Raw genomic sequence first — 11,946 nt, forward strand, 5'->3', positions numbered from 1 at the left:
GAGAAAAATCTTGAGAGCAAAATAAATGTTCTGTTCGCCTTACAGCCAAACAGATGTTTACAATTCAAATGAAAGAAATACAAACGGCAGGGATTTTAGTTCTCCTCCCCCCCCCCCCCCCCCCCCCCCCCCCCCCCCCTTCATCTCCAGTGATAGCTCGTTTTCTGACACATTAAAAATGTGTAAGCGATTACTGGAGTTTCCTGTCCCTGTTTGTTATACAGTTGGATTGCAGGAGGTTCATCTTTATGAACTGGATCTCCAAATGAGCTTCTTCCCTGTTTCTCTTTCCCTCCAGCTTTGCACTCTCTCCTCCTCTCCCACTAACCCTCCCCCCTCTTCGCGCGCGCGCCTATCCCCCTCCTCACAGAGCCACCATTCCCCTTGAAACTGAAGCAGTTATTAATCGTAATTAAAAAGTAATTGGGGGATATTTAATTGGATTCCAATGGGCCTTTGGAGAAGCGACAGTAATCTGAATTGCGCTACATTGGTGCGCAAAAGTATTGTGGAATTAAGAGCGCTAGACTTGTTTGCGCGTAAATAGGCTTCTCCTCATTAAAGAAGATGGGTAAAAGACAGAACAAAAGAAACAGAGACGGAACTCTTCCGGGCGGAGTCCGTAGATTGTTGAAATCTCCCCACCATTTTGGGGGAAAGCCCAGAAAGGAGAGCCACTCCAGAATGGAGAGTATGTTGTCTATGCTACCATTCATTGGTGTGATCTAAGGCCTGAACAGAGTTTGAGAGAGGATGTGCCAGCAAACCTTAACCCATGAAGTTCATGGTCTACACACACACCTATGGGATGTGAATCTTTTTGTTGCACAGGGAAATTGAGAAGGAAGAACCTGGGAAGAATTAGTCATAGGATTCCAAAGCGGGAGAGGAATTTAAAGACTATCTAAAACAACCTACTTAAATGACAAGTGTGAAAACCGGTCTCCTGAAAGAAGTGAATGGCCCCAGATCATACAATGAGTTTATTTAACCTGTGATAAAGAGTAGAAAACAAAGCATATTGGAGCCCTTGGATCACGTATATTAGGCGCCTTAGAAAAGAGCAACCATCCCTATGGATTTCTAATCTAGATACAATTGTCTTCCATTATGTTACGTCCTTTATTTTGTAAGGTGACTGGGAATTTAATGTAAAGATGTTTTGGGTTGGGTTTTTTTTTTTTTCCCCGAAGTTTGACAGATTTCTAAGGATACAAAAGAAGGAAAAGTTTCTTCCTCTTTTCTTTTTTTCACTCCCCTCCCCATCCCCTGTTGCAGTGTACATTAAAACCTCACCTCTTTCCCCATCCTCATTTCCACTTTCGTCCAGCCTGGAGTTGCATACACCAGAGTTTTCCAAGAGCAGAATTAGAGAGGGTTTAGAAAGTGGAAAACTATGGACCGCCCCCTAAGCCCATCCTCTCTAGCTCCACTAGTCAACGCGCTAAAAAAAAAAAAAAAAAAAAAAAAAAAAAGTCAAGGAGGCTAGCGGCCTGGGCCACGACGTTATTGGCAGACTTTTGGCGACTGAAGTTGAACTGCTTTTAAGAAAGCATTTTTTTTTTTTTAATTAAATAAGATCTGACAATGTTTGTACCAGAGTATTAACGCCTCAGCCTTGGCATGTCAGTCACCTTTAAGCGATTTGACAAACTCAAGAGCCTTAAAACGTGCAGAGTTCAGATCATATTAATTCCCCAAAAATGTTTTGATTCAAAGTAGTTTGTATTTTATGTTGCCAAGGGCAATCGAGAAAGAGATATTGCCGGTAGTCTGGGCCCTCTCTCTTCGTGGCCCAGAGGCTATAGCGGTATTTAAGCTTCTGAAATTAGCCTGGGGCAGGAAGGCACAAGGATCACAAAGTGAAACAAGAGCTCTTCCCCCACCTTTTCCCTCCCCCCCCCTCTCAATTTTGCCAGCTGAGTTTTATAAAGAGATACATGGACCAAATGTCATCGTATTTGCCTTTAAAAATTCAAATATCTATAGGTAAGACTACATTTCTCCAAGTACCTCCATTTCAGCCAGAAACTCCTCAAATGAGGAGGCTCCCTTACCTTACTTACTATTCAAATGAAAGAACCCATCATGATCACTACAGTTATTGTTAGGATTATTATAGTTCTTTTATTATTAAATGCGTCTACTGGGGGATGAAAGGTGAGATTTTTTTTTAACAAAGAAAAGAAAGGGAGAAAGCGAGAAGATTCTAGGAGAAAAAAGATTCAAATTTTTTTTTTTTTTTATGATTAAAAACACAGACGACTCCTGTAAATAGGAGCTTCATTTCTTCAAGAGCTGTCTTTTGAAACTGGGAATCTGAATATTCAACTAAGGCAAAGCCCCACTCTGTATGTACAACATTAATATGATCTCTGCAGAGTTTGGTACTCAGAAATATTAACATATCAAAGCAGACGCCCGAGGCTAGAGAAGCTATCGATACGAGAGCGCCCGAGTAAAGTAAAGATTATTGGTTGTGATGGTTAGAATGGCGGAGCTCCGGGCGAAATCTTGCACACCATTAACTGAAAGTGATAGCACAGGGATAGCTGCATTAGATTCGGTGGCAAATATTTTATCTAGATAGTAATTACTTCACTACTGCCTCTGTCTTCTTGTACATTCTTTTACTTTCCGACCCTCATTAAAGGCAAACACAAACTAATTGCCCCGTCTATCAGCTAGACCCTGAAATGTCATTCTTTTTCTTGGGGAATAGAGAAAGGGGGGGGGGGGAGATAGAGATAGACAGACCTAAACATAGACAGAGACAGAGAAAGACAGAGAGACAGAGACAGGCAGAAGAAGAGGAACGTAGAGATAGAGATAGACAGATAAAGAGAGGCAGGGATAGAGAACAGAGACAGAAAGAGACAGAGGCAGATTAGAAAAAGACTCAGGCAGAGAGAGACAAAAACACTGACACAATTACAGAGACAAAGACCGACAGACACAGACATGTTAAAAAAAAAAAGACATTTAGAGATGGACACAGAGATAAACACAAACGGAAGAAAGCAGAGACAGATGGGAAGGGAATGAAAAACTAAATACAACTGCTGAATCTGGTGAGCTCAGAAATGGCACTTAGATTTTACAGAAACAATAGATGCATGATTAGGCTCCGAGAGACAAATGATAGATATTTTGGCGTCCTTTGTAAAGAAATCTAGCTTTAAAAAAATTATTATTCCTTTAACTTAGAAAAGAAGAGTTTCAGATGATTTCGGAGGACTTAATGGGCGACGAGGACGAATCAAGAAAAAGTAGCGCCTTTTTACGCATCCCGAATTCATGTCACCCTTAAATTACATGTGAAAAGTAACACGAAAGTATGTGATGAAAGAAGAGGAGTTTAAATATGAACTGTAACCCAAATCGTAAAGTATCTACCCCACTTTTAGTTAGCATCTGTCACCTGATCTATGAGAAGAAAAAACAAAACAAAACACGTTAACCTACTGTTTGACATGGGGCTCTCTTGTAGAGCCTCAGTGACAGGAGGAAAAGGCTGCTTTTTAAATCCAGAAAACAAGAAATATAATTTCTTCTCTCTGTTAGACTTAAAGCAAGGACTCATAAAGCACCAGCTCTAAGATAAAAACTATTTGAATGAGGCACGAAAAGCTTGTTATTTTTGAGCTGCATTTTTTTTGGGGGGGGCAATCTTTAAATCCTCGAAAATTTTAATTGCTATAAAGGAAAATACATATGCCAGCACGCACACACCCTGGCTAAAATCTATTATGGCAATAATCAGAACGGGTTTACCAGCGCTTCAGAAATGGAATAAACTCTTCAAGAGAAAACTCGGAATCCTCTCTCAACTGGGAGATCAATCTTAGTGTAATAATCCCAAAGTATATTCTTCTTCTCTTTTTGTTAATGACTGAAGTGTTTCAAATCAGGGTTCATAATTTCAGGCTCGACAACCTTTACCAGGTGTAATTAATAGTACCATATTCAAACAGGAGAGAAACAATTACGCACCCATGAAAACAATTTTCTTTACATAAAACTTTAAGAGCCAGCGCTCAGATTTTCTACTCCAAGAACGAAATTCTCTAGCAGGAAGACGATCCTGGATCCCATATATCAAAACTTATGGAATCCAAATTAATCACAGACCTTTCTCACGTCCTTTCTCCTCACCCTTTCCAGTAACTTTTCTAATTTTTCTTCACTCACTTTTTCTTTCCAGTAACTTTTCCTAACTACTACAGGAGATAATCTCTTTAATTACAATTCCATTTAAAGCATTTAAAAATGATTTTTAGGGGGAAAAAGAGTAGAGAAGAAAACTTAAATATACTAGCAAAGACAAAATGTCCTCCAAGAACAGAGTACAAGCGTCTAATTAGTGGCGCTGTCCTTCAGCACCATCTGCACCCTTAAAAATATGGTTGGGTCTCTGAATTGACTCCTTTACTTTTAATGATCTAGTCTATGTTGGTTTCATTCCTAACACGTTACCTGTTTGTAAATCCTAATGCTTTTTCCTTTAAATTGTCATTATCTGCAGGCCTATTCCAGGTTTTATGCACTACTAAATCTATAAAGGAGTTTGCCTAGTTAACAAATTTGTGTTTAAATGTTGACCTACAGTTTCTTCCATCTCTCATCCTCACATCTTTTGCTTAGTGACCACGACATGTTTTTAAAAAGAAAGTATCCTTGGGAACAATGAGCAGGCCTGTCTGAAGTTCCAAACTTCATCCTTGGCGTTAACCTATTCAGTTATGTTGTCTGTAGTTCAAACAGTGAAGGCCCCACTCATTTCCACCAATTCATTTCCCTTTCACAATAAAAGTATTCAGTCTTTCAATGAGCATTAAAGGGTTAGTAAGTGAGTTAAGTACATTTAATGGCAGTTGGAAAAATGACTTAGTCTTTGGCATAGCCAGCACATAATAACGATTCGGTTTACTAAAGAGAGCTGCAACACGAAGCGGAATTAGTCTTGGTGAATAGACTATGTCTTATTAATTCTTATGAAGTTGGATAACAGCTGGTCCCCTTTCCCTGGTCTGTGGCTTGGGTTATTCAGATCATTGGAAGAATAAGCTCAGACCACTAGTATAGTCAGCTATGATCTTTGACTATCAAATCCTAAGGGTCTCAAGAAAACCCAGGTTTGTATGGCTTTCCTTTGTTGTGATGCAGAGATATGAACTCATAATAATGTATGAAGGGCACATTCAACCCTACCCCTCCTTTTCTCTCCCCTTCCATCACCCCATTCCTTTTTGAACTGAGTAACTCTGGATTCAGATGTTTTTGTTAACAGATGGGAACAAGAAAGCTTTATCCGGTACAGTTAACACCACCCCCTCCTTTCTTTCTCCCCCCCTTAAAGAAAGAAATATTCAGAACATTTAGGAAAATAGGGATGGCTACAATATTGGCGTTTTATTACCCTCCCCTGCAGTTTTCCTGGACACCTTTTATACAAGCCCTCAAAGCTTCAACTTAACACCATTGCTTGAAATCTTACAGGCGGTGGCTGGCACATTTGGGAGTAAATGAAACCCGAAATTCTGCTTGGGGAGGTGGTATTTCAGAGGGGCGGAGGGTGTGAGAAGTTTTTTCGCCTTGAACTTCGATTCTAGTCATTGTGACATGCGTTATTGGCAAACTATTAGGACATCATGATTGGTTTTTCTACCCTCCCTTTCCAGTCTCAGTCTTAATGTTACTTCTGCAGATTGTATTTTGTCTGTTAATTTCAGAGAGGGAGAGCAGCTGAAATTTATGGGAGCGTATGCACCTCCTGACAAGGAGGTGAAGGATTAAGTACAGAATGAGACATACTTCTTTTAGACAAAGCCAATGTGGAATTTGTTTTATTTGATTATACATATTAGTTAGCGGAGTTTTGTTTTATTTTCTTTCTCAAATTGGGAAGGAGTGTTGAAGTGGGAGGGAGAGAAGTAGAATTTTTGTTGATTGAGTAAAATACAAAATTTAAAAGTAATACATAGGAGATTTTTAAAGTGTTAATTCCTCTGGGGGTGATGAGGCTTCTAATTTCAGAAACATCAGAAACAAAGTGGAATTCTTTTTAAAAAAAAATAAATAAATAATTTAATCTGATATAAAAGAGCCACCTAAAATAACTGGAAATCATGAAAGAGTGACTTATCCTTACCTCTTCTTATCACCCCACCTTGGCCATTGAGAACAAGCCCGCACTGGGCATCCACTGATCCCTTAAAAATAAAGAAAAGAAAAGAAAAATAAATCAAATACAGACACAAATAGATACTGGTTTGTCAGCCCTCACCAATCACCATTCTCCTCCCTCCTAGAGGAGGAGAGAACATTTAGCAGTAGAAGCAAAAGAGTAGCAAAATCACCGATGTCAGCAAACATGTTTTAAAAGGAAGGAAAATGACCTGACAATTCTTTAAAACTCAAGGAATGCATTTCATGATTCTATTTATGCTAAGGCTTGTAAGAGCAATACCTCCTTTTATCTCAACACTGAGGACGTTTTTATTTGAATTCCCTAGCTATGCATACATCATGTACACAACACCTACTAATAACTTGTATGTTAAGCACCTACTGTATTCAACAAATGATACAGGCAATTCCAGCCCTAATAATGCACACCCATATTGGGGAGCTCAAAGGAAAATATCACATGCAGATCATTCAGAACATATTGGTTCTGTCGCCCCAGAGGCAGGAAAGCCTTTAGAAGCAACAGAAGTGTATCTCTGGAAGAAGGCACAGACACATGCTCCAGAGCTGCCCATTTGTCTGGGATCCCTTCCTGATTGAGAAACCTTTTGCGTTGGGAATGAGGAAAGGGGTTCTCCCCCCCTCATTTTAGGTTCAGAATAAAATAAAAACTTTTGCTCAATGGAAATGTGTTAAAAGCTCATTTTCCTTTACAAACAAACGAGGTATTGGACATGAAAGAGACCTTGAAGGGTGTTAACCTACCCAACAGCCCGTGAAGAGTTAAGTAAATGCGGAGAGAGTCGGTGCATAATAAAAACCCACTTTACAAAACAACCTTTACAGTCCTGGCTCCCTCTTTGCCTTCCCATTTTCACCATATTGAAGCAAGCCTGTAAGACCCCCTTTTCAACCCACTGCTGGGCTCTTTCTTATTTTAAATGTTCTGCCTTAAAGTGATTATCAAATCAATATGAAAAAAAAAACTTGGAGACTGAGCATAAATTAAAGCGGTGATGGGAAAAGGTGTGACAGTTTCCTTTGTTGGCCATAGCAAATCTTTTTAGGGGACTCAAAGATGGAACTGAAGCCCCAAGACTGTTTGCATCTGTTAGGCAGACTTAAACCGCCCTCCAAACTATTGGACTTTCACTTAAAATTCTGTTCAGGGAAAAGTATATTTACATTTGTTGCATTTGAAATGAGGCATATGCTGATGAACGTTTTAAAAAGGAAGAATTAAAAAGAGACTGGGTCTCCCCCCCCCCTTCCCTTTCTCTTTTTAAAACTAGCTATGACTCTTTTTCTCTCTCTCTTTCCATTCTGTCAACAAAGTCCAAGAGGGTGGAAGGAAAGAGACAGATTGCACAAACGTGCTTCCATGGGAACAGGGAAATATAGGTTATGCTTCCTTTAGTATCTCTGTGTTTGCCCCAGTTGGAGTAGAAATGAGTAAAGGAAGATTAAGGATATTAAAAAAAAAAAAAAAAAAAAAAAAAAAAAAGGTGTGTGTGTGTGTGGGGGGGAGAGTACATGCCGAAGTATATGAAACGTGCAAGGTAATATGGTATAGACTCTCTCCAACAGAACCTTTTAAGATGTTTATTTTCTTAGAAGAAATGAATCTGGAACCCTCAGCTTTACAAACTTTCCCCCCCTCCTTCCCTTCCCCCCAGTAAAACATGTTGTTTGGTCGGATGACATTGCATAAATGACCAGTTGAATGGCACTAAGTCGAAAATTGGATAAACTACGGTGTCCTTTTGCACAGGATTCGCTCTTTGTCTGGTGCTTGCAAATGTTCTAATCCCCTCTTTTGAAAAATGCCAGGCTTTGTGCCTCTCACAGAAAAAAAATTTGTACAGATACAAAAAAATCAGCAGCAGACGTGGTTATAAAAAGAAGTAAATAGGTTTTAGTTGAGCTAAGCATTGAATGGCAGATTTTTTTTCCTCCCTGAGACATAAGGGGATCCTTGTGGAAAATGTAAAAAACGCCCTGAGCGTATAAAATTATTTAGTGAATTTAAATGTAGAAAGTCAATGTTTATGAAGCCAAATCTTTTCTCCTTCGTGCTGATCCTAGGGCTAACATTCTTTTGTTATGACAGCAAGGGCTTTTTCTTTAATTTTAAAATATTCCCTTGCTCGGAGGTAAATGAGGGGAAAAGCTTTTCAGTGCGTAACAAGGGATCTCCTACGTCTCCAAAATTCTGCTCTTACAATCTTTGAGCCCACAGAGTGGATATGGAAACCTTGGAGAGCTTTGTGAGGATGAAAGAAAAAAATCAGTTGTTTAAAAAGAGAAAGAACAGTTACAATCATTAAAAGATGTTGAAATTGTAGGTTTCTTGCTGTTGAATATTTTAATGTATTCATGAATTATGTATAAATATATATAGATAGATGATATGCGTTCAAGTGTATATAAAATATCATATGTCATATGAGTGTGAATAAAAGAAAGAAGGGAAGAATAATCCAGTATTATGATACTATGATACCCATCAAAATATTGTCTTAATTATATATATATTGAAACTGACATCTGTCTAGAACAAAATAAAACCAATTATTCGTATCTAGTCCAGCAAGACAGTCCTTTCCCCCGGTGATGGAATAGAAAGAATGGTTATAGCTGTACAAACTTGTGAAAGGCTTATGTAACATTAAAAATAAGTCCTGTGTCTTATAGTATACTTTGTGAAATTTGAGTTTTCAGAGCAATTTAGAATGTTTGACCAAAGTTTCAATAGAGGTGAAAGTCACAGTATATACCCTTTTCTGGCCTATATTTTCAGAGTATTTGTGTCTCCAAATAAATCTCAAGGCTTCCAGAGACTAGAGTAAGACACACAGTTACACACACGAAATGAAAGATATTGGGGCTTGGATGGCTGCCGATTAATTTTAGTTTTACTTCAGGGATTGTTGGAGGAAGGGGGGTGGAACCTTTTAATCCAACCTGCCCCTGCTTCGGAGTAAATGTAGGTTCACAAATAAGTCCTATTTAAACTGAAGGGGCACCCAGTGTTAATTGGGCACAAATTCAGGTGAGATGTCTTGTTCCAACGAAGAGGACTGGAAGGGCTTACTTCTTTGAGAACTGTTTGTCTAAAAGTTTCCACAAGTTGGTTTGTGTGTGTGTGTGTGTGTGTGTGTGTGTGTGTGAGAGAGAGAGAGAGAGAGAGAGAGAGAGAGAGAGAGAGAGAGAGAGAGAGAGAAACAGAGACAGAGACAGAGACAGAGACAGAGAGACAGAGAGAGTTATTGAAGAGGCATCAATGGGAGTTGGGGAGGGGAAGTAGGGAGAGGGTGGGAGTAAGGGGGGAGGGGAAAGAAAATCCGCTGCATGCGTATTTACCTGCAAATCATCTGCTCCCGAGGCGGCCAGCCCCAGGCTGGGTCCTGGCAGGAGTCTTTGATCTGGATGCATCCCATACTGGGATCCATGGCTCATAAGAGACAGGTCGTGGCGGCGGTAAGCATCGAGGCAGCCCAGCTCTCTCCTCTGCTCGTCCAAGCAAGAGGACTTGAGCGCCCGAGCATTGTGCAGATTAATAAAATCGGTGGGCTCCCCGTGGTGGATCTGCTGATAGTACTGTTGCGAGTGGTGGAGCGAATTCAGAGAGTAGGCGTCGGGGTTCACAGCCGGGTGACTGTGCTGGAACTCGTAGTGAAAGGACTGGTGATGGAGCGGGGTGTACTGGTGGTTAGTGGAGAAGTACGGGGAAGCAAACTCAGTGCCAGTGGTGGAGTAAGTTAGAGGAGAGGAGGAGGAATAGGCGACAGTGGAATTGGCTACGGACTCCAGACACCCGAGCTGCATCAAACGGTAGCTGTTTGATCCGTCGTGACGTATCTGGAAGGAAGAGGGGGAAAAAGGAGAGCAAAAAAACTTGAGGTTTGTCATTTTCAACCAAAGCGCAACTCTCCCTTAGCCCCGCTCTCCATCCATCTAAATCTAGATGTAATTATGGAGCTAGAGAGATATCTATATAGCCATCTAGCCAACGATTAGGAGGAGAGCCAGGGCAAGGCGACTGTGCCACCGAACCCATGAAAGCTGGAGAACTGAGGGTGGGCGGCCACGTCCTCAGTTGAAAGGGAAACACACACACACACACACACACCGCAGACACACACATACACACACACACATACACACAGAGACATACCACCCTATATAGGTGCGGGTGACACACGCGCACAGCCCCTTCTAAATGCGCTCTGTCTTGAGTGCCGCAAAGTCGGGCTTCTGGAACTAGTTCATTTTATGGCCTCCGCAAGCGAGGTTGACCAGCCCTAAACGATTTGATCTAGCCAGCAGATCACCTTTCCTGCCCAGACTCAAAGACAAAAGCCTTTACAGACCCCTAAGGCCATTTGGCTAGTGGTTCTCAAAAAATCACCGTTTATGTATATACCCTAAAAAAAAAAAATAGAAAAAAACCCCAAAACAACAACAACAACAACAAAAACTATGCAAAATGCTTAACTTTCTAAGCCTTCTTCTTTTTTTTTTCTATGTGTGTGTGTGTGTGTGGGGGGGGGCCGTGGAGGAGAAAACCAGTCCCCTCGTTTCTGTCTTCCCCTACTTGAAAAACCCATTCCAAAGGGGATCGTTCTTCCCACCCCTTGTCCACCTACCGCCCCCTCCCCCCTTCCCAGTCTTTTTTACTTTGCCTTTCTGGCTATCCGTTATCTCTATCTCGTTCTCCTCCACCCCTCCTCCTCGTTCTTTTATTATTAGGATTATTTTTCCCCCTTCCTTCTCATTATGACAACTGTTTCTTAACGTGTCCGTGAGTTGCCCTTCCTGGCGACAGATGTCATAACGAACTTTCTCCCGTTTCCTTCTTTAAGTCCCCCCAAAGCCAGATTATAATTAAACTTAACGGTCCAATATAGATTAGAGATAGGGGAAGCTGCCACCACCGCTGCCACCGCCCGCCGCAGCAGCCACACACACGCGCGCAAAAGGAGGGGAAAAAAAAAAAAGTAATAATACCTCGGCATCGTGGACTAGTCCCGGAAAGGTAGTTGACATGTTGGGTTTCTCCGAAAGCTTACGATGCAATTTCCCCCTCCAAAAAAGAATCAGGAAAAAAATCCAAACTTCTTGTATTTTCCAAATTTTTTTAAAGGAAAAACATGATCTATAGATAGAGTTCTAAATTGTAATGGCTTTGCCCGGATCAGATATCTCCTTGCCTTGTACCCACTTAAAAACCTGTAGGAACAAAATTTTCCCTCTGCACAAAAGCAGCTCCCTGGAACAGATTTTGTACTTGCTGAGTATTTCTTTGGCTGATGTCGTAGGTCCCTTGGTAATATAGAAGTTTTGAAAATTAAGCATCAGCACTGAGTACTGGGAGGACAATAGGCAGAAGAGATTTATCCCAGGAGACAAGGAATAAATATTGTATCTTCGCCTAATAAGGAACTGTAGGTTCTTTCAACATTTTTATCCATTTTTTCCAACCTTTATCATGCTTTTCTATACAGTCTATGGTGGGGACTCATCTCTGCGAAGAGAATTTGCACACATTTTATTGTGAAGATAACAGATCTAGCCCAGAGACGCGAATATTAGAGACAGAAGTATATATGTATATATATATATATATATATATATATATATATATATTAATTAAAGCGTCCTTTTACATAGGTAAGTGTTCGTTCCGATTGGTTATACTCCATGGGAGCTAGAAAGCTCCCTTTTCCAACCTGCACCCAAACCAATATTACACAC

General features: G+C 40.5%; 1 protein-coding gene across 1 annotated transcript in view; it reads right to left on the reverse strand.

Moving 5' to 3' along the window:
- TFAP2D (transcription factor AP-2 delta) overlaps positions 1 to 10,058 on the reverse strand; it is a 77,682-nt gene extending 67,624 nt beyond the window's left edge. The window contains exons 1-2 of the mRNA XM_031964733.1: positions 9,553 to 10,058; positions 6,152 to 6,212 (exon numbers count right to left, since the gene is read on the reverse strand). Coding sequence (XP_031820593.1) covers positions 6,152 to 6,212; positions 9,553 to 10,017 — 526 coding nt within the window. The 5' untranslated portion in view covers positions 10,018 to 10,058. The remainder of the gene's footprint in view (positions 1 to 6,151; positions 6,213 to 9,552) is intronic.
- Positions 10,059 to 11,946: the final 1,888 nt, after the last annotated feature.

This window comes from Sarcophilus harrisii, chromosome 4 (assembly GCF_902635505.1).
Source record: "Sarcophilus harrisii chromosome 4, mSarHar1.11, whole genome shotgun sequence".
Lineage (NCBI taxonomy): Eukaryota > Metazoa > Chordata > Mammalia > Dasyuromorphia > Dasyuridae > Sarcophilus > Sarcophilus harrisii.